Genomic DNA, 21,228 nt, shown 5'->3' on the forward strand with positions numbered 1-21,228 from the left:
ATCGCGAATATCGACGTACAGAATACTGTTAACCTGTCAACGAAAATAGCTTTTGTTAACAGGTGGCTTACCTGAAAGCACTATCCTTCTGAATTGGAGACATTCACTTTCATTTTGTCACCGTGTCTAGTCCGTTGACCTCCACTTCTTAAGCCGTTTTATTTGGTTCGTTATTCATGGTCAGTAGAAAGTAAAACTAATGTCTGACGTCCGGAATACGAGTTCTGACGCCGCATCGCTAGTAAATAACTTTTGGTGGTAGACAGAACATAAATCCCAGTTGTAATTGGCATCATGTGGATTTGCGGATGCCCTGCAGCTGACACCTCATGCTACGCAGTGATTTATGCTCCTACTTATTTGTGAATGCTTTTTGCTCCATCTCCTCCTACTCGCACTTCGCTCCCTGCTCAATACCACGAAAGAAATTATTCATGGAACTATTGGCAATTACTGAAGTCTCAGAGCAGGTAAGATAACATATCTTAGTGTACGGCATAGTAGTGCAAGAGAGTATTAAAACTGCTGAAAGTAATTATTCATTGAACTATTGACAATTACTGAAGTCTCAGACCAGCTAAGATATCATATCTTAGTGTAAGGCATAGTAGTACAAGAGATTATTAAAACCGCCGAGATGGATGCAGGTTAACGTACTGTATACCACAGTACTCTAAATTACAATTAAGAACACGAGTAATATGTACAATGTATTTCGAAGCACAAATGAAGTCCTGTAAAGACTATGCTATCAAAGTTAAGTGAAAAGTAGAAAATTATCCTAAAAACACCAGAGAAGTCTGTTTTTGCTGTGAAGCTACTTGAATAAATATTTAGACATTGTTATGAGCAGTTTTCTTGCACGTTTGGAGGCATAATTAACAATTTGGTAGTCAGAGCAAATTACTGAGCTAGCCTAACATTAACATCGTTGACAGAGTAATGATGACCGTTTATTAAATTGTGCACTGATACGTATACTAATAATAATCACTGTCATAACCACGACCCGTCCGGTTAGCCGAGAGTGGAAAAAAAGGGCGTTAATGCGTTGCTTCCTGGAATCGGGTAGGCGCGCCGGCCCCGGATCGAATCCGCCCGGCGGATTAACGGCGGGGGCCAGCCAGCCTGGATCTCTAATAATTATTTAATAACGTGGGGCCACAATCATAATATATTTCTTTAAGGTCAGTACCGCCATTAGGCTGTTTTTTATTTGCAGTATTACATTTACATGATCATGATTTCGGCTTCAAAGTGCCATTTATTTATTTAGCGTGTGGCTCATAACATCACGGTAAAAACTACAGAAACAACACGATTTAAAAAAAATCACATATGTATAAACAGAACAATAAATAACAGTTTGTATATAAGGACACCACCAGTTGTAAATTTTCACTCGCAGAAGATCAATCACAAACAAACGTCCAGTTTAGATAATATATAGTCTTGGGTCGCCATTAGGAAATCCTGTGGGTCACCCTCATATGCCCTTAGTGGGTATTCCTGCACGATGTATTTGACCGTCTGTCTCTCAGCGCCACAGTCCCAAGCGGCCGAAGGAAGTTTACCCCATCTGTGTAAGGAGTCGGCGCATCTCCCACAGTTGGTTCTGATGTGATTAAGAGTTGACCAAACTTTGCGAGCGCAATCAAATCCTTTTGGTTTACTAAAGGTGCATGGCATACTGTGGCAGTTTACTGCTGTTCTGCTCTCCCATTCCTCTTTCCATCGGTCATTTATTTTAAAGTTGGTTTGGTGCAGCGCCTGCGCGGTCTTTAGTGGAGGATGCCTAGACCGGAGTCGGTTTCCTTGGATGTCGTGAGTATCTTCATGGATTTGTAATTGAGGTTTGGTCATGATTTTTTGAAATTCTCTAACCACAGCGTGTTCTCGGCGCAGGTTAGGAGGGGCTATGTTACTGAGAACGGGCAGACACACTGTAGGAGCTGGCCTGATTGTGCCTGATATAAATGGCATTGTTGCATTAAGTTGGCTATCTACCATGTGCGTGTGTTTGCTGTTGAGCCACACTGGGGCACAGTATTCTGCAACTGGATACACCAAGCCAAGGGCGGATGTTCTTAAGGTAGATGCTGTGGAGCCCCAAGTGGTACCACAGAGCTTCTGCAATATGTTGTTGCGTGTTTTAAGTTTCGTCAGGTGTTCTTTGAGTGTTAGTGTCCTATCTGGGGTAACCCCAAGGTACTTTGGGTGTTTGTTATGATTTAGTATTTTCCCTTCTAGGTATACATGTAGTTTTTTGTTGGCCATTTTGTTGTTCAAATGGAAGGCAGATACTTCCGTCTTTGTAGCACTAGGTTGTAGCCTCCATTTTCTAAAGTATTCGCTGAGAATCCCTAGGTCACTCGTAAGGACATCTTCGGCAGTTTCTATATTTCTGTGGATTGTTGCCAGATCCCAGTCCTCAGCATAATCATATTTGCGCGATCTGGTTGCAGGCATGTCAGCTATGTAAACGCTGAAGAAGGGGCGCAAGGACAGAGCCTTGTGGGGGTCCATTATTGAGTTTCATCTGTTTACTTCTCTCATTCCCCATCAGTACTTGGAAGGTTCTATTTGACAACATATCGTCATTTAGGTTGGTTATCTTCTTGCAGGGGACGACACAGATTAATTTGTACATGAGTTCCTGTTTCCAGACTGTGACTGGGTAACGCTAAATGAACTAACACAACTGGCGGCAGATCGATCGAAGAATTCCTGCCCCACTCCACAGTGAAACAGAAAGTGCCATTATCAAGTGTTTTAATGTTATACAGTGCCTAAGATGGCATACTGTCGTATTTAAAATACACTATTAGACACATTGTCTAAGGGGCAATATTTCTGGTAAAAGCCTGCTGCTTTGTTTTATCACTGAGTATGCCATAGTGGGAAGAAAAAAATGTGAAATCGTACCTACTAAGAATACAACACAGTTAGCTTCTACCGATTTTGGAAATTTGTGGTAAGTTCCTATGGGACCAAACTGCTGAGGTCATCGGTCTCTGGGCTTACACACTACTTAATCTAACTTAAACTAACTTACGCTAAGAATAACACACATACCCATGCCGGACGGAGGACTCGAACCTCCAACGGGGAGAGCCGCGCGAACCGTGACAAGACGCCCAAGACCACGCGGCTACCCCGCGCGGCCTTCTAGAAATGTGAAGTTCTATATGCACAAGACTAAAACTTGAAACACATATGCATACATAAGCTGCTGACGTGCAGCTCGTCGGAAATGGGTAAAACCCAAAGCTGCGAATTTGAAAGGCTGTTGCCAGCAATGCCTTTTTCCAGCAGACTATGCTCCAAAAATGTCGGAGCGTCAGAAAAGGTGAAGCGCTTTGAAAGTATTTAATAGTGTACAATAAAATATTAATGCAAATCTGAATACATCGTCGATCACAGAAAAATGATACGCATCCAATGACACAACAATAATTTCAGTACCTATAAAACAATAAATGTTAGTAATTTGTAGTGACCAAATATTTTCATAATGAACCTCTGAATTAATAGATTTTAAGTGATTCATGCTATTTCAACTTACGATATCTCAGATGATAGCTCTGCACTATAGCTATCGTCGCTGAAAGCTATGTATCTGCGTCTATTTTATTTCTTGATTTATTACATTGTGTTTACGTTTCATTATGCGAATGTTTGTCAGAACGTTGTATCCTCCACAATTAAGTAGCAAATGAACGCCGCATAAATGCCTCGTATTTCGTTGTACTCGTGTATTTATCTAATGAACCGTTAACTATCTTGTCAGTAACTTTATTTATATATTAACTTCATAACATAAAATCGCGGTAATTTAAGAAGTGGTCAGTCGCATGTGTTAGCTGATGCCACCTTTGGAAAAGTGCGCCAAATGACACTTCTGACAACCATGCCAAAATTATTGCTCAAACGATATTAACGATAATCAGTTTTCATCACCGTGAGCGCACTTGCGCAAGAATGCTGCCTTCTTTATTAATGGACAAACCTTTATTTACATTTACTGTGAATGATTTGAGTGTGACTGAATGTTTACAACATTTCTGTATGTAAGTATTGCTGTAATATATTAGTTTGATTCATGAAGTGGTCAAGATGAGTCGAGTTATGTCTGTATACTATAGATCGATAGATCGATGTTGTTTTTTTTTTTGGGGGGGGGGGGGGCGGCGATGGCCTTCAGCCAGTGGAAAGACAGCAAGTAGCGGAACACTATGAGAATCAAGTCCCATCTCTAATGACCTCGATAACGACGGGACTTTAAGCCAAATCCTCCTTTCTTCTTCCTTTGGAAGTCACTTGGAGAGACTTTTCGAATGAAGAGCTCACGGGACTGATTTTGGACATGTACGCGAGTTCTGGAAACAGGCAAACCTGGCTGTAATAACGAGTGTTATTCAATAATGTAGGTGTTTGATTCTGGGTGATGAATGTCCGCTACCTCACTTGTGAAGAAGCTTTATATTTCTAGAGGTCTGAATGTGATCCAGAGCAGACTTCTAAATTTTTCTGCTTATTTTACGGAACGGAGGATAGACAGATTACAGGTTACTATGATTTGTATTGTGTGTGATGATTTGTAAATCATCATGTTCAACTCTGGACGTGTTTGAGCTGATGAATATTCTGTACATTGTGTTTACAAAATTGATTTGGTTTTCACGTATCTTTGATTACAATTTAGTTTCAGGAATTTGCTACTGTTCTCGTAACACTCTCAATGTAAGTGTACTGCATTTGATAAGGGTATTTTCTGTCTGTGCTTTAACTGAATATCATAGGACCACTTCCGATTTATTTGAGATGTCCATTCTCGAATAAACATTCTTCAACGTATTTCTCTGTCGTTTGCGTCACGTAAAGACGATGAAATGATACTTTTTTATTAAATTATTCGTTTAACTTTTATTTTGTATTACTGTGTATTTTATTAACTCTCAATTCTAGCCAATGCATAGACTATTTGACTGCAGAATCAAAACTACAGGTTATTATTTGCAGAGCATTAGCTATGGGGCATGAGGGCAGACGTGTGTGCCTCGATCCTACACTACTGGCCATTAAAATTGCTACACCAAGAAGAAATGCAGATGATAAATGGGTATTCATTGGACAAATATATTATACTAGAACTGACATGTGATTACATTTTCACGCAGTTTGGGTGCATAGATCCTGAGAAATCAGTACCCAGAACAACCACCTCTGGCCGTAATAACGGCCTTGATACGCCTGGGCATTAAGTCAAACAGGGCTTCGATGGCGTGTACAGGTACAACTGCCCATGCAGCTTCAACACGATACCACAGTTCATCAAGAGTAGTGACTGGCGCATTGTGACGAGTCAGTTGCTCGGCCACCATTGACCAGACATTTTCAATTGGTGAGAGATCTGGAGAATGTGGTGGCCAGGGTAACAGTGGAACATTTTTTGTATCCAGAAAGGCCCGTAGAGGACCTGCAACATGCGGTCGTGCATTATCCTGCCGAAATGTAGGGTTTCGCAGGGATCGAATGAAGGGTAGAGCCACGGGTCGTAATACATCTGAAATGTAACGTCCAGTGTTCAAAGCGCCGTCAATGCGAACAAGAGGTGACCCAGACGTGTAACCAATGGCACCCCATACCATCACTCCGGGTGATACGCTAGTATGGCGATGACGAATGCACGCTTCCAATGTGCGTTCACCGCGATGTCGCCAAACACGGATGCGACATTCATCATGCTGTAAACAGAACCTGGATTCATCGGAAAAAATTACGTTTTGCCATTCGTGCACCCAGATTCGTCGTTGAGTACACCATCGCAGGCGCTCCTGTCTGTGATGCAGCGTTAAGGGTAACAGCAGCCATGGTCTCCGAGCTAATAGTCCACGCTGCTGCAAACGTCGTCGAACTGTTCGTGCAGATGGCTGTTGTCTTCCACATGTCCCCATCTGTTGACTCAGGGATCGAGACGTGGCTGCACGATCCGTTACAGCCATGCGATAAGATGCCTGTCATCTCGACTGCTATTGGTGCGAGGCGGTTGGTATCCAGCACGGCGTTCCGTATTACCCTCCTGAACCCACCGATTCCATATTCTGCTAACAGTCATTGGATCTCGACCAACGCGAGCAACAATGTCGCGATACGATAAACCGCAATCGCGATAGGCTACAATCCGACCTTTATCAAAGTCGGAAACGTGATGGTACGCATTTCTCCTCCTTACACGAGGCATCACAGCAACGTTTCACCGGGCAACGCCGGTCAACTGCTGTTTGTGTATGAGAAATCGGTTGGAAATTTTCCTCATGTCAGCACGTTGTAGGTGTCGCCACCGGCGCCAATCTTGTGTGAATGCTCTGAAAAGCTAATCATCTGCATATCACAGCATCTTCTTCCTGTCGGTTAAATTTCGCGTCTGTAGCACGTCATCTCCATGGTGTAGCAGTTTTATTGGCCAGTGGTGTTTGACTACATCGAACTATGCCTTTCTAATCAGAGCCAAAGTACGAGTAACCACAGGTACAGACGCAAATGGTTTGCTCGTATGGGATGCAGTTTGGAAGAGCGACTACAGTAGCAGTAGCCGTTATGTTCCGACGCACTATTGACCTGCATATCTTTGAACACGGTACAATCTCCTGTAAACCATATTGTGACACTGTACCCTTCCCCAACGTGAGTGTTTTTGGGATTACATTCGGCCCTGACGTCCATTTTATGGATGACAATGAGCGACCACATCGAATTCGCAGGTGAAGGAGCTCTTGGAACGAGTGCTTATTCGATGAATGGATTGTCCTGCTCGTTCCTCGGACTTAAATCGCATCGATTACTTGTGGGACGCACTGGAGAGACATATCGCTGCACGTGCACATGCGCCAGTGAACATTCTGCAGATGCCAATTGCGCTGTTTGGGGAATGGAACGCCCTACCTCAAGAATTCCTTACCAACCTCCAGGTCAGTATGGGAAGACGTTGCAGAACATGCTTTGCCGTCTATGGCGCTACATGTCTGTTTAAGAACCATAACCTGCCTCTTGTAATGGCCAGGGGACCATCATGAATCGCAGTGACTGCAGTGTAATTATTGCCTTTGGATAAAAGTGACATTTTTGTTGCTTTCATTGGGTATTTCTTTCAGTTGCCTTCTGTGGTACACTGTAACACTTCTTTGCATCTTCAATTGAGCTGTGATACACATGATGCGAAAGCTACCTTAGTCCTTAAGTTTTGCATACGAGTGTATTGGGGTTGAACGCAGTGCCGTATTCAGAAGACTAATTCCTTCAGAAGACTTAATCTCCGAAAACATGTGGCACAACAAAGAAAGGAGAATGAAAGGGAGCGACGGTGGACATTAGACTTTTGTTCGAGACACGGTGGTTCAAAGGCTCCTCTGGTGAATGTCCTTTAGGTTTCCTGCAATTTGCCTATATCGATACAGTCTAATGATGATGATGATGATGTTTGATTAGTGGGTCGCTCAACTGCTTGGCCATCAGCGCCCATAGAAAGTCCCAATTTTTACACAGTCCAATTTTTACACAACCCAATCTATTCACTGTCACGAATGATGATAATGATGATGATTATGATGATGAAATGATGAGAACAACACAAACACCGAGCAGAGAAAATCCCCAACCCGGCCAGGAATCCAGCCCGGCTACAGTTTAATGCCTGGGCGGCTCTCTTGATTTAGCAAAACGCATTATCTACTCCCGCCCTCCCCCATTTCAACTAGCAAACAGTGTGAGCTTTGGTCGTACACTTAGGACGTCTCAGAGAATTGTTACTCCTTAGGACATACGTAAATGACCAGTGGTCGAAAAAGAAGAATATTGTTGCGTATAAGAAAAGCCCCAGAGAACATTCACTTGGTGCAGGAACTGACAGATGGCCTTCAAAATGTCATGTAATGGGCGTGAACAGGCGGAAGATTTTATTACAGGATTAGCAAATAATCACTGGAAACAATAGCAACCCTCGAATATTTGGTATCAGGGCGATTTGAAGTGGGACGACATTATGACACTAATAAAAGGAAGTGAAGATGACAGAGTCGATGAATCCCGTTGCAATATAGCTGATCAATATAGAAGATAGCCTATAAAATTTTCGTTGGATACATTATTGAGTGTTACTCGTCAATCTGGATCACTCATTAGGTAGAATAATAGGGAAGGTTTTATGGGGCGCAATGTGTCTGGTAATTACTTTGTATAACGAGCGTTAAAGCACGACACATATGTACATCTGATTTCAACGGCAGATGTTACAGAAGACGTGTTACACTTCGCGAAAGCATATTTGCGAGAAACACGTTACTTCCACCCACATACATCTCACAACATGACCACGAGGGGCATAAACATACGATGAGATGGAAGGAATGAACGTTAGCTCGTCAGTGATGTTAAAGATGCAGCATGATCTCGGAATGGGGAAGGAAATCATCCGCGTCGTTTCCGAAACAACCATACCGCCATTTGCCTTAAGTTATTCAGGGAAACTACGTATAGTCTGAATCTAGATGGACGAACAAGAATCTCAACCTCCAACTTCCCAGGTGCAAGTCCAGTGTACTAATCAAGGCCCGACCTTCCTCGGTCAGAGAAATTCATGTGGATGGTTGGTTGGTTGGTTGTTTGGGGAAGGAGACCAGACAGCGTGGTCATCGGTCTCATCGAATTAGGGAAGGATGGGGAAGGAAGTCGACCGTGCCCTTTCAGAGGAACCATCCCGGCATTTGCCTGGAGTGATTTAGGGAAATCACGGAAAACCTAAATCAGGATGGCCGGACGCGGGATTGAACCGTCGTCCTCCCGAATGCGAGTCCAGTGTCTAACCACTGCGCCACCTCGCTCGGTAAATTCATGTGGAGATCTAACAAAAGTCGCGAATGGAATTGAGAGAATAGGCTGTGGAAATATGGATAACAGGAGGATGGGGGATGGCTGGAGCAAATGATAGTGTTGGATTGTAGACAATAGAGGGCGTATCATAGATAAGGGTGAGAACTGATAGCGCCGAAAGGATACGATAATAGAAGCAAAAACGTTAAAGTCAGCGAATTGTTTGCGAGATAATTGCGAATGTGTGTTTAAGAGCCGTTGTCACCCCAGTAAGAGATACTGTCGTGTTTAGTGCAAACGCACGTTAAATATTCGATTAAGTCAGCATTTAAATTTGGGCTAACCCACATACAGTTTATTAGTCATCATATAAGCAACGCTTCTCATTGAATGTGTGGTTAGGGGTTCTAGCTGATCACATTCTTCCAAGAAAAAACCGTAGGCGGATTTTGCACCCCCGTTGATAAGTTTAGGACTTGGAGCAACGAACTGAACAGTCTTATTAAGCTCTATGAGATGATCCGACGCTGTCTGAAAGAATTTTTAACTCACTATACAGTGCAGTATTGCATCCATGCGTGGAGATGACACATTTAACAAGTTTGAGTGTGCACAAACTTAAAATATGTAAAGTATTGAAGTCCAGTTACATTAATGTGACCACCTGTCAAAAGCCTGAATACTCACATTTTGCACTGAACCACTGTGAGACGTGCAGGAAGAGAGTCACTGAAGTTCTGGAAGGTACCGAAAGGGATGTGGAGCCACGTCGACTCCAGTGCCGCGGCGAGCTGTGCCGGGTTTCTCTTCCGAGGATCCATGGCGCGAACAGGCCTATCGAGCTGGTACAACAATTCTCGATTGGGTTTTAATCCGGGGAGTTTGGTGTCCGATGCTTTTCGAGTACACTGCGAGCTGTGTGATACTTTGCATTGCTCTGGTGTGCTAACGAAAAACAAACTGCCCGTAGAGGTGAACACCACCCCCAGGGTAGATGCATAGTTGTGTTGATCCATTATGCCTTCCAGAATGACGAGGTCGCCCAGAGAACGCCACGAAAACATTCCCAAAAACCATAGCGTTTCCTCCTCCGGCCTGGACCCCTTTGCTTTTAGACGTTCACGCCAAGGACCGTCTGTCCGAAGGAGGATAAAACGTGATTCCTTTGAAAGGCCACCTGTCGCTACTAAATGGACGTCCAGTTCCGGTGTTGACGTGCAGATTACAGCCTTCGTCGCCGATGAACAGCTGTCAGCATGGGTCAACAACAGGGCACCTGCTGCAGAGGCACGTACACAGCTGCGTTCACTGAACATTCGTTGAGGAGACCCTCTTGGTAGCACTTTGGTTCATCTTGGCGGTCAACAGTTGCACATCTATTCTTCCCCCCGTACTCACTTCCGCAGCCATCGTTCACCACTTTTATCTAAGGCGCATAGCGCACTACAGTTACCTCGGTAACGTTTTGGATAATGCCATTTTGCTATGCGAGGTATATTTAAACCAAGAATGCACGCGGACCGTTTAAGAACTTACATTTTTCGGAGATACTTCCACCCTTGGCCCGAAGGCCAGTGATCATTCCCTTTTGGACATCTGATAAATCGCTCCTATTCCGCATTACGACATCGACTGTACTGTTTTCCACATCCCCCCTCCGACTCGCTTTATACACCCTCCACTGCTAGTGCTGCCACCTGCCGTCTGTGAGTGTTTATTACATGTCGCCGTCGAGCGTGGGCGGTGGTCACATTAATGTGACTGTACTGCGTATTTCTTGTTAAGGTACGACAATGGTGAAATTTGAGCGCAGTTCGAAAGATGACATAACTTGGACCTTAAAATTTCAAATAAATTTGTACCAAGTAGGACAATAGCTCATACTGAAGTCTGTGGTTCCTTGTAACCACAAATTCGGAATTACCTCGCCAACGGTTATTTGCGGACGTGTTTAGTGCAGATTTTTGCCTCTGTAATCGCATATTTCCACTCACGTCAGCTTTTTTTTTTAAGTTACGGTTTACGCTGTTGATGTCACAAAACTGCCGCGAGGTAAACCTCAGAGAAATTAGAGTTAGTTCGGAGACTTACACGGAATCGCGAATGGGACTGGAAGGGCAGAGGATAGATGGTGCGGGGCTGCGTAGGGGAAGTAACACGTGAAGTATCCTTCCCCACTCCTCATAGGACATATTGCGGATAGCAGATGTATATTTACGAACCAAATACAACTTTCTTCGACACCAGATTGTGGTGAATTCAGGATGCTGACGACTACGTCTTAGAATCGGCCAATAACTACAGTAAACAGATCACAACAAAAATATGTGTCAACTAGCCGACAACATGTGGATAATGAGGTCCACTTCTGAGCAGTGAGTGTGTCTGTTTACAATTCGGATGGCATGTTCAGTTTTATCTTCGTAAGAGGAATGCAACAGAGGACACTCATACTCATGACGCCCATTGAGCAGCTACTTGAATGAGAAGTCGCAGTTCGTCGGTGTGCTAACAACATGTTCCTCCATAGCTCATCCGCATAACGCTGTCAGACTATACCTCGGCGCCTTATTGACGTTGGATGGTCCTTAGAGGCCGGAACGCGGAGCTTGAATCTGAACAGTGAGACCGACAAACATATCACCGTAAATAAGAGTGTTCTCAGACGCAAACAACTTTGGGTGCCACGTCCTATGCTGGCTACGAGCCAGAATTGGCGCAACGACCCTCTTGCTCATTAAACGCCACGCAACATGCGCATCAGGCTGTATAAGAAATGTGAGGAGCGGTCATCACGGCGTTGGGCGGCGGGCCGGCGCAGGCGCGCAGCAAAGTGGCGGACGGCCGCGGATGGGCCGAGGTCGCCCGCCTTGGGCAGGTCGGGGCGGCGCGGCGCGGCGAATGCCTAATTGGCGCGCGGGAACACCGCTGGCGGCTCCACCCCTGCAAAGCGGGGCCCACGCCCCGCGACGCAGACCGTGCGTACACGAGCAACCACCTAAGTATGCTGTAACCGCTGACAGCCACCATAAATTCTCGCTCGTGACCCATAAATCATAAAACCTGCCAAATGTGTGACAGTTTCTCACCGCCATCAGCGGACGAGGTGACGGAGCGGTTTACATTATACTCGTATTTGGGCGGACCGGATTTGAAAGCTCTGTTCGTCTATTCAAATTTAGATTTTCTATATTTCCCTTAATTACTTATCTTTATGATTTTACCATGCTGTTCCAAAACACTGCGCGCAAGAACGACATTTTCCCAGGGCTCATACGTCGTGCGCTGTTGGTGATAGAAAGGTAGTGTAAAATTGTTTCGGATAGCCCTTGCCCTAGATTTCATTTGTATAACCAGCAGAAGCATCAACTTACTGTGACTACCCTGCAGTACAGGGTCAACACACTTTCTCCAGCTCAGGCAAATGGAACAAATCTGTTGGTTTCTTCTGCATTAGACGTGGTCTACGGTGTGCAGCCGATATATAAATAACTAATATTGACGGGATATTCTCTAGACAGTTATCTAGAAGTGTCGTCATCTCTTTTTCAAAAATCTTTATCCTTTATCGAGAAACACTCCAAGAATATTGTTTTTGGGTAGCAAAACGTAGTCTCTGATTCCAAGACGGCTACGCACAGAAAATGGCTGAAATGTTTACCATATATCCATAAGATCCCGATCTCTAACAACCTTGAAAATTTTCTTCTATCTTTATTCGTTTCGGAGATGCAGTGGTTAACTTGTACACGTAAAATCCGGCATGAGGCGAAAACTTAGTTTATACAGGGAAGTGGACGGAGAAACATGCTCTAGAGCATCACTGTTATCATTGTATGGGTTCCGGGAACCCCATATTGCAGTACTGATGCACATGCAAATTTTTTGTGCTCCTAAAATTTGGCATGATGTGTGAAATTATTTTTGCATTACTTCAGTTTCACATAAGTAAACTATCAAAATTATACTGACCTATAGAGTGAATGACATGTGAATGACACATCCTTCTGTAGCAGAGAAAAGAAGGGAATCGGCGGAAAAAATGCACCTAACGAAGCGCAAGAAAGGGAATGTGCTCCTGTTTAAAAGACTGTGACTGAAAAGGGATATCAGCTTTTTCATTCTACTTTTCTCAGCTAATTCAAAAACTTTTCCAAAAAGTTTGGCATGCGATAAATTCACGCCATTTATGCTGAGAGAGAAGGAGACATTGCCAGTAAGAAATACTGGAAGATAGTAAACAGTCGTTAGAATGAGCGAATGAGGCAGTGGTAGCGCGAGAGGAGGGGGAAGCAGTGGCAGTGGAACATGGTTAACAGTGACAGAACAGTGCTAGGAAAATAGTGAAGGAGACAGCACCACTGGGAGAGACATAAAGAGAAAGAGGAAGTGGAAGTTGCTGAAAGCCAGTGACAATGGGAGCTAGAGTCATAATGACAGTGAGGAAGAGACAGTTATAATGACAGCGAAAAGACACAGCGGCAGCGGAAAGGAATAAATGAGATAGTAGCAGTAAGAGAGAGCAAAAGTGAGACAGTGGAAAGTGAGACAGTAGTAACAAAACAGAACGAAGGAGATTGTGGCTGTGAGACAGGGGACAGAGGGACACAAAGAGATAATTAATTAGGCTGAGTGAGTGAGTGAGAATGGGCAAGTGGGAATGGATATCTAGGTCTTAATTCTACGCTGTTTCGCGGTGATATACTGGAGATACATGGGGGCAAACACAATGTCGTCTTCAATCACAGTGGAATAGTGCCAACAAGTTGACCAAGGCTGCACAGACGTGGGTGGTACTGAACGTGGAGTAACACCATTTACACCGACTGCAATGTCCAGCCAATCGAGGACCTATAACGCAGAGATCTTCCAGCGATGAGGACGTTCACACGCGGTTCTGGGACGGCTCCGTGACCGGTGAGAGGATTTCTGTCGTCTAGGAACTGAAGGATTTGTAGAAAGTTCCGACCGTTGTTTACAGATTCCTGGTGTCTGTGCTGAAAAATAGTGCGATGTATGTGTAACTTTCAAGTGTAACGCAGCATTTAATAAAATTTATTTGGCTTGCCAAAATAACGTGTAACTTACTTTTTGAAGCCCCCTTGTCCTTGATTTAAAAAGTACTCGTCTGCTATCTTTCACAGAACACTTGTGTATGGCATTCAAATCTAACGGGTTACAACGTATCCGAAAAAATACACGTAATTTTTTGTTGTACTGTACTTATCCAGCAGTTTTGTTATGTAATATGTTTCTAATTTTCTGTTTTCATTTAATGTTTCAACAGAATCTAATGAAACTAGCTATCAATGAAATTAAAATTGTGCCCTTGTAATAACTTTATAATAAAAAGTGCAAAAATGATCACGAGCTCTTACTTAGGCTTTGTGCCCTCAACTTACTTAAGGGAAATTCCCGAATGGTTCCCTTGAAAAGGGAACGGCTGATTTCATTACATGCCTTCCATACTGGCAGCAACAGTGACAGAAGGTTTCACTGAGGCAAGCTATGACGGATTTGTAACCTGAGCTGGAGAACGAATCACATCACTGTTCAATTACCCGCTAGGAGGAAAGGAAGGAAACTAAAACTTTCAAATGAAGCTGTAGTTCATTAGCAACAGAGTAATAGAAATGTTTCAGATACTTTCTACTTACATGGATATCTGTAGATACTGCAACATCCCTTCCACTGATGGCTCTTGTCGGCCGGCCGGAGTGGCCAATCGGTTCTAAGCGCTACAGTCTGGAGCCGCGAGACCGCTGCGGTTGCAGGTTCGAATCCTGCCTCGGGCATGGATGTGTGTGATGTCCTTAGGTTAGTTAGGTTTAAGTAGTTCTAAGTTCTAGGGGACTGATGACTTCAGACGTTAAGTCCCATAGTGTTCAGAGTCATTTGAACCATTTGATGGCTCTTGTCAACAATTCTCGGAGCAAGGGTTACAGAGGAAGAAACATGGACAAAACCAATGTCTAATGGCCTCGCCACCAGAGCTCTACAGAATCACTGTGCAACATGAATGCCAGTACAATACAACTATTAGGACAATAATGACGAAGATGTTACTATTTTATCGATCAATAAAAATTTGAATTTGGAAGTTTTGGACATCAAAACGAAATCCACTCTTATCGATAAAGAGGAAACAATGTAATTGCGTGGCTGTTCTATCTGCTCCGGTGACCATAGGTTATGATAATTTACACTTAGTTTCTTGCAGGAGTGAAAAAAATGAAGGGTGAAATGAAATATGACTTTAACGCACTTATACATAAAGTTATAATTTAAATGGAAATTTGCGACGTTTTCAAAGGAGGCACTCAGACACTGGAATGACCTGGTTTGGGGAAATCGTGGGAAACGGCTAGGTGTGTGATCTCTGTGTCCTATCCACTGTATGAATCTTGTTGGATGTCTACCTCATATAATTACCCACGGCACAAATATTCAATAGATATTCAGCTACACTGTGCGCACGCCTCTCTGTCACCAACGAAATGCAAATCAGGAATGTCTTTCGGATATCAACAACAGAAGTTCGAAATTAATAACGCCTGTATAGAACTTAAGCGTAGAGGGTAATGGATATTAGTTTTTCCTCATTCCAGTATGACTGTCTCGTACTTCAAACAGATAAGGTCTCGTCAACTCAGTTTTCGACAGTTTAGTACATAATAAGATTATTATTTTAATGGCGATTTTAGTTCGACCTTTAATTGTGTAAGTATGTTACAAACTCACTTGGAAGGTCGAACCTCCGTAGGGGCGTTCTGATGTGGCTATATGCATTGGTGCTCGAGTGAGATTCAGGACCTGCCGTTTGTCTGCAACTTCCTGCCACGATATTTCAGCGCAGAGTCTTCTTGCCATTTTCACCTGAATTCCGACGAATATATTCTGGGCCCATGTAGCACCTAATTTGTTCTTATCAAGGTGAAGTAACAGTATTTGGTTAACGTAAACACTCAGTCACTGCCTTTGCCACGATAGAAATAGCGCACTTGTATACATTTTTAAGTTTTTTCTTCTTTCCGAAGATCAACAAAACGCTTATTACATCGCGTACTTTATACATATTTACAGTTTGTTTATAATGATATGTCATAAGTGAAAAGAGTGATTTCATTCCTCTATCAAGCGCAAACGTTCTATTTACTGCCAGAATATATTAAGTTGTATGATTCATGTGTTCTAGTTGTAAGCAAACAATTTTTCGTTTCATTTCGTCTCGGTACTCTGCTACCTGAAGTCTTTAAATGAATATAATGTGTAGTCGCTCACTCACAATGGAGGCATTAGTTAACTTACACTCAGGTTTACCATCTACCGCCGCTGTCAGCCTTTCTGATATCTTAGATTGTAGTGAAACCTGCAAGTTGCTACTAATATTAATAATTTAGCGAAGCTCAATGGTATTTCAATTGGACCCCTTTTCGGCGACTTGTATGTCCCTAATCTACGCACTATCTGGCTGGCTCTGAGCACTATGGGACTCAACTGCTGTGGTCATAAGTCCCCTAGAACTTAGAACTACTTAAACTTAACTAACCTAAGGACAGCACACAACACCCAGCCATCACGAGGCAGAGAAAATCCCTGACCCCGCCGGGAATCGAACCCGGGAACCCGGGCGTGGGAAGCGAGAACGCTACCGCACGACCACGAGATGCGGGCTACGCACTATCTAACCGAGGTAAGGGGACCTGCAGCTTAACGCCGAATTCGAATGAGTAATTTTTCCTGTCGACTATTCACGTTGTTGAGAGGAGAAGGATAGTTCAGGACCAAACTGAAAATTTCCGTGGTCCGACCGGTATTGACCCTGCGACCTCAGGGGTGTCCAGGCAGGCGCTTTACCACTACACTACCAGGGCTGACAAGCTGCTACTGGAAGACAGCGAGCATAGCTTATGTGGCATCCATAGTACGAGTACTTTCGTTCACTGTATTGCACTAGCGAACCGACTCCGCTCGTAATTCAGTAAAAATATGATTGCAAATACAACGGAGCAGAGCATGCCTCTTTTATCTGTTCTCAAACGTCTTACAATTTAAACAAAGCACTGGGATAGAATATTTCGCGATTACTGCTGAATTTTATCTAGTAGAAAATCTAACCAGTAAAAGTCTCAACAACTTCATAGCTGCCGAGATCAGCTATTGATTCAGTACGACAACACTATGTTCATGTGTTGTCTCATGAGTAATATGCGATGTTTACAGGTTTAACATTCATTACAGCGTAAAGAAGGAAATAGAGCCATAGATAAAAGACGTCTCAATGAAAATACAACTTAGCTAGTAGACACATTTAATGACGAACCATAAACTACCAACTGAAAAGTCACTATTATTAACTTCCGAACACTGTGGAAAAGTCTTTCCTTCCAAGGTTTATTAGTTTTTAATGCTTTGTCAACAGTGGGCTTCCATTAAGTGACATTGTACGAACTCATATGGACAGCGAATGTAGAAGTTGTCAAGCCTTGCCTTTTCGAGAACTAATCCACGCTACTAATTGCTTAAAACAGTTCGCGTAATCACGGAAATCGTAAATCATGGCTGCTTAATGGGCAGCGCACTTGCCAAGAAAACAAATCTATTAAGTAGCAGTAAAATACAGGTGTTCAGCTCCGAAGAAGTCGAGAACGTATTCTAATGTAGCTATTAGTAGTTCGTTTTCGTGATTTAGCTACTTAAGTTCACCTGAATGTTGGGTCGATTAATTCGACAAGGCTGCGACTAAAACTTAATTGTATTGGAGCTACTGTGGTAATACATTGTTTCTTACGTTTATAGGCGGATAGGACATCAACCTTTAAGAATGAACATCCGTGGGACAGAAATCTAGTCTATCCTTTTCTGTCACTAAGCACTTAAGTGGAAGATATATAACTTTGAAAATAATCAGTTGTGTTCATATTTGGGACCAGAATGATTGTTCCAGTTCTGTGTGAAATAATTAGGCACAAGTAGTAACACGTAGCTGGATTGACCATTTTATAAGCAAAATTTAAAGTTACGTCGTGTGAGCGCTTGTGAGACACATATCCAATGAAAAATTATCAGAAGTTAGTGATTTTCTGGCTCAGAAACTACCGTCAGAAAATACTAGCGTCATAATCATAGCTACGAATATCCGAACATTTCCGACGTTACTTTATGATATATCGTAGACCTGAAGATGTTCAGGATCTTCTAGGGAATTATGTGACTAGCATTCTCGTGCGCTCTCCAGTCAGATATTTTTTATATATTTTTTTTTTTTTTGTTTTGTTAGAGAAGCGTGTTGAAATTAGACAGACTGGCATCCACTATACAATACATGGCGGAGGGTTTTTTGTACCAAGGTTAGCCTCTTCCTGCCCTATTCCATCGCGTGTGTAGAAAGTAAGAAATAATTGTCAGTATGCTCTGGGACACGCCACTGTCTCTCACACGTTGTTCTCGTGACATACGCACGAGATATACGAACGAAGGAGCAAAATCATTGCACAGTCTTCCTCTAGTAACTATTCTTAAAATTTTCCCGACAAGGTATCGCGGAAACAAAGTCATCTCTCCTCCAGAGATTACCCTTTAAGCTATCTGAGCATCTCTTTTGCCGCAGAAATCTACGTAGTTACATTTCTAGTACAATTTCGAATGTGTTGTACCCATTATAGCTGCTGAATTCTTTCTGTGCCTGCTGTCAAGCGCACTTCACAGGAATTCCGAATGCTGAGACAGTGCTCTAGAACTGCAGAAGTAGCGTTGTGTATCGTATGCGGTTTTCTGTACACAGGCACGTATCGTCTCAGAACCCTTCCAACAAGTTTGTCTTTCATCGGCATTCCCTACTATCTATTCTGTCCCTTTGTCCCACTTCAAATGGCTTCGCAGTATTACTCCCACAAACATTTGAACAATGTAACATTTGCAAGAAGTTTACTACTTGTAATTTTATGATGTACGATTCACCCTCTTTTTGTGGCTGACTCACGGAACCTTAAATTCTGAACACCTGTGAAAACACTGTCTACAACCGTCCCATATTTCCATAAAATTATATAGGGACACTACTTTCCTGAAGACAGCATAAACCCGCAATTTGATAATATAGCTGTCTGATAAAAGCTTTATGCACATTTAAAATAATGGAGATCATGTTACGCTTCCTTATAGGACACCTGTCCTTACTATAGTTTATTTTGTTTTGTGTTCACTGCAATGTTCTTTGTCTCTAAATTCTTTGAGCCAGTCATGTATTTCCGGTGATACTCTGTATGACGCACAAAAAAATTAATAGATGTCCACGGAGTTACAAGATCTGACGGAAACCAAAAATAATGTTCATCAGCGTCAAGAAGCGAAATAAACTGTGTAGTGATGTCTTGGTACAACGCACTGTTCACCGTAGCTTCAAACAAAATAGGGGCCACAGTACGACACATCATACTTAAATTATCTGACAGCGGAAGGTGATTTCATGAAAGGCTTACGCATTTTCTCCTGACTAAATTCTAGTTTTTTGCGTATTCAAGTATGCACTAAGGAGAATGCATACCTCATCAGAGAATGGTCTAATTCTGCGATTCCATGGACGACAACAAATTACGGAAGCCACATAGCCCACATTACGCTAGACGCTTTTCTTCATCCAGCGCCTTCAGATCCTGTACACTGCAACCATGACGACAAACACAAAATTTTAACTTTCTGAGCTCTATCATACGAAACATGAGATTGGTCAGATAATCCCCTCAGACCTTTCGACGGCGATCGCAACATCATACCAGTCAGCCAGTTTAGCGTCTGTCAAAATGTCCGATTTATAGGCTTTACTTCTTGTATTCACGGGAATAGATGATCAATTTCACTACTGTTGAATTATTCAGCATTGTGGCATCATTCCTACGAAATGGTCCTACAACATGTTGGCACGAACAACTGGCAAACCTCTATCGAATCTGGACGTATTTGTCACAGGGAATTACGAGGGTTGGAACTTTAATAGTGGCAGCTATTTATTTACAGCTCGTACAAAATAGACAAGTGTTTCAAAGTTTTACTGACCTTCAAAGTAGTCACCAGCATTGTGTATTACCCGTTGCCAGCGATGTGGAAGGATACTCTTAGCAGTGCCAGTTGCGTTGACACTTCTAGCGCTGCGGTCTACTAGCAGACGAATTTTCAGCAGTTCTGAAGCGAATGCCTTGAAGTGTTTCCTTCAGTTTAGAAATCGAGTTGAACTCACGGGGGCTTAAGTCAGGGGAGTGCAGTAGGTGGTATAGCACTTAGCAGCCCCATCAGCTAAACAAATCAGAAACAGCTTGCACTGTACGTGCTTGAGCATTGTCCTGCAAAATGATGGTCAGGTCCTGCAGAAAGTGTCATCACTTCTGTCTCTCAGTAACAGCGACATGAGTCGTCCATTTCCGGTAATACGCATCAACAATGAAGACTCGTTGCTCAAGGGCGAACGGTAATTTTATCGCGTGCTGAACTGCGTAGACACTGCGACCTGTACCCGTTACATTGTTCTCTTCATTTATTAGCAGTAATAACTGTGGTGTTATCTTGCGATGGTTGATCGGAACAATGCAGTGCATCTCTAATTTATAGACACATTTACTATCACTTTTCGGTCGCTCTGTATAACAGTTATCGACTGACAGTGTGGCACAGTAGCGTAAAGATTTCGGAAGTCAGGGAAGAAGCGTCTAGTATTTACAAGAAAAAGCAAGCTGTATTTCGTATTTTTTCTTGTCCTAAATCTGTGCAGGTTCTTTATTAGAATCTTCTTCTCCTCCGGGATCGCGATATTGTTCGTGTTTAGAATAAGCAATAAGCAACAGACGTACTTTGTGGTATAAAAGCAAAGTGTTTTTATTGACACTGAACGGAACGGTTGCACAAGTAATCCACGCGGTTGGTTCAGGAGGACAGTGGAGCGTGCGGGGTGACTGACCTTGAGCAGAAGCAACACCGTCGCGGCGACCAGCATCATCGGCGGAGCCATGAGGAGCGGGTGCGTGGTGCGTGGTGCCCGGTGCGTGGAGAGTGGCGCGCTGCGGACGGAGTGCGTGAGGACCCCGCCGGCCGGCGCGTTTATATAGCGGACTGGAGCGGCAAGGATGCGGGCGCGCGCGGCCAACACACCCACAGCCGGCCGCTCGCTTCTGTACGGCTCCATTCTGCCCACAACGTTGACAACTGCTGGACCATCTTATGGAACCAAAAGTTAAATGCGGATCATTCAGTATACATATACTATAGTAGTGTAGGAGAAAATCATTGCCAGCCACGGTGGCCGAGCTGCTCTAGGCGCTTCAGTCCGGAACCGCGCGACTGCTACGGTCGCAGGTTCGAATCCTGCCT

At 43.3% G+C, this 21,228-nt stretch overlaps 1 protein-coding gene across 1 annotated transcript in view; it reads right to left on the minus strand.

Moving 5' to 3' along the window:
- Positions 1-20,929, minus strand: part of LOC126100525 (cuticle protein 18.6-like) — a 174,061-nt gene extending 153,132 nt beyond the window's left edge. The window contains exon 1 of the mRNA XM_049911140.1: positions 20,819-20,929. Coding sequence (XP_049767097.1) covers positions 20,819-20,869 — 51 coding nt within the window. The 5' untranslated portion in view covers positions 20,870-20,929. The remainder of the gene's footprint in view (positions 1-20,818) is intronic.
- Between the last annotated feature and the right edge of the window lie 299 nt (positions 20,930-21,228).

This window comes from Schistocerca cancellata, chromosome 9 (genome assembly GCF_023864275.1).
Source record: "Schistocerca cancellata isolate TAMUIC-IGC-003103 chromosome 9, iqSchCanc2.1, whole genome shotgun sequence".
NCBI classification, from domain to species: Eukaryota; Metazoa; Arthropoda; class Insecta; order Orthoptera; family Acrididae; genus Schistocerca; species Schistocerca cancellata.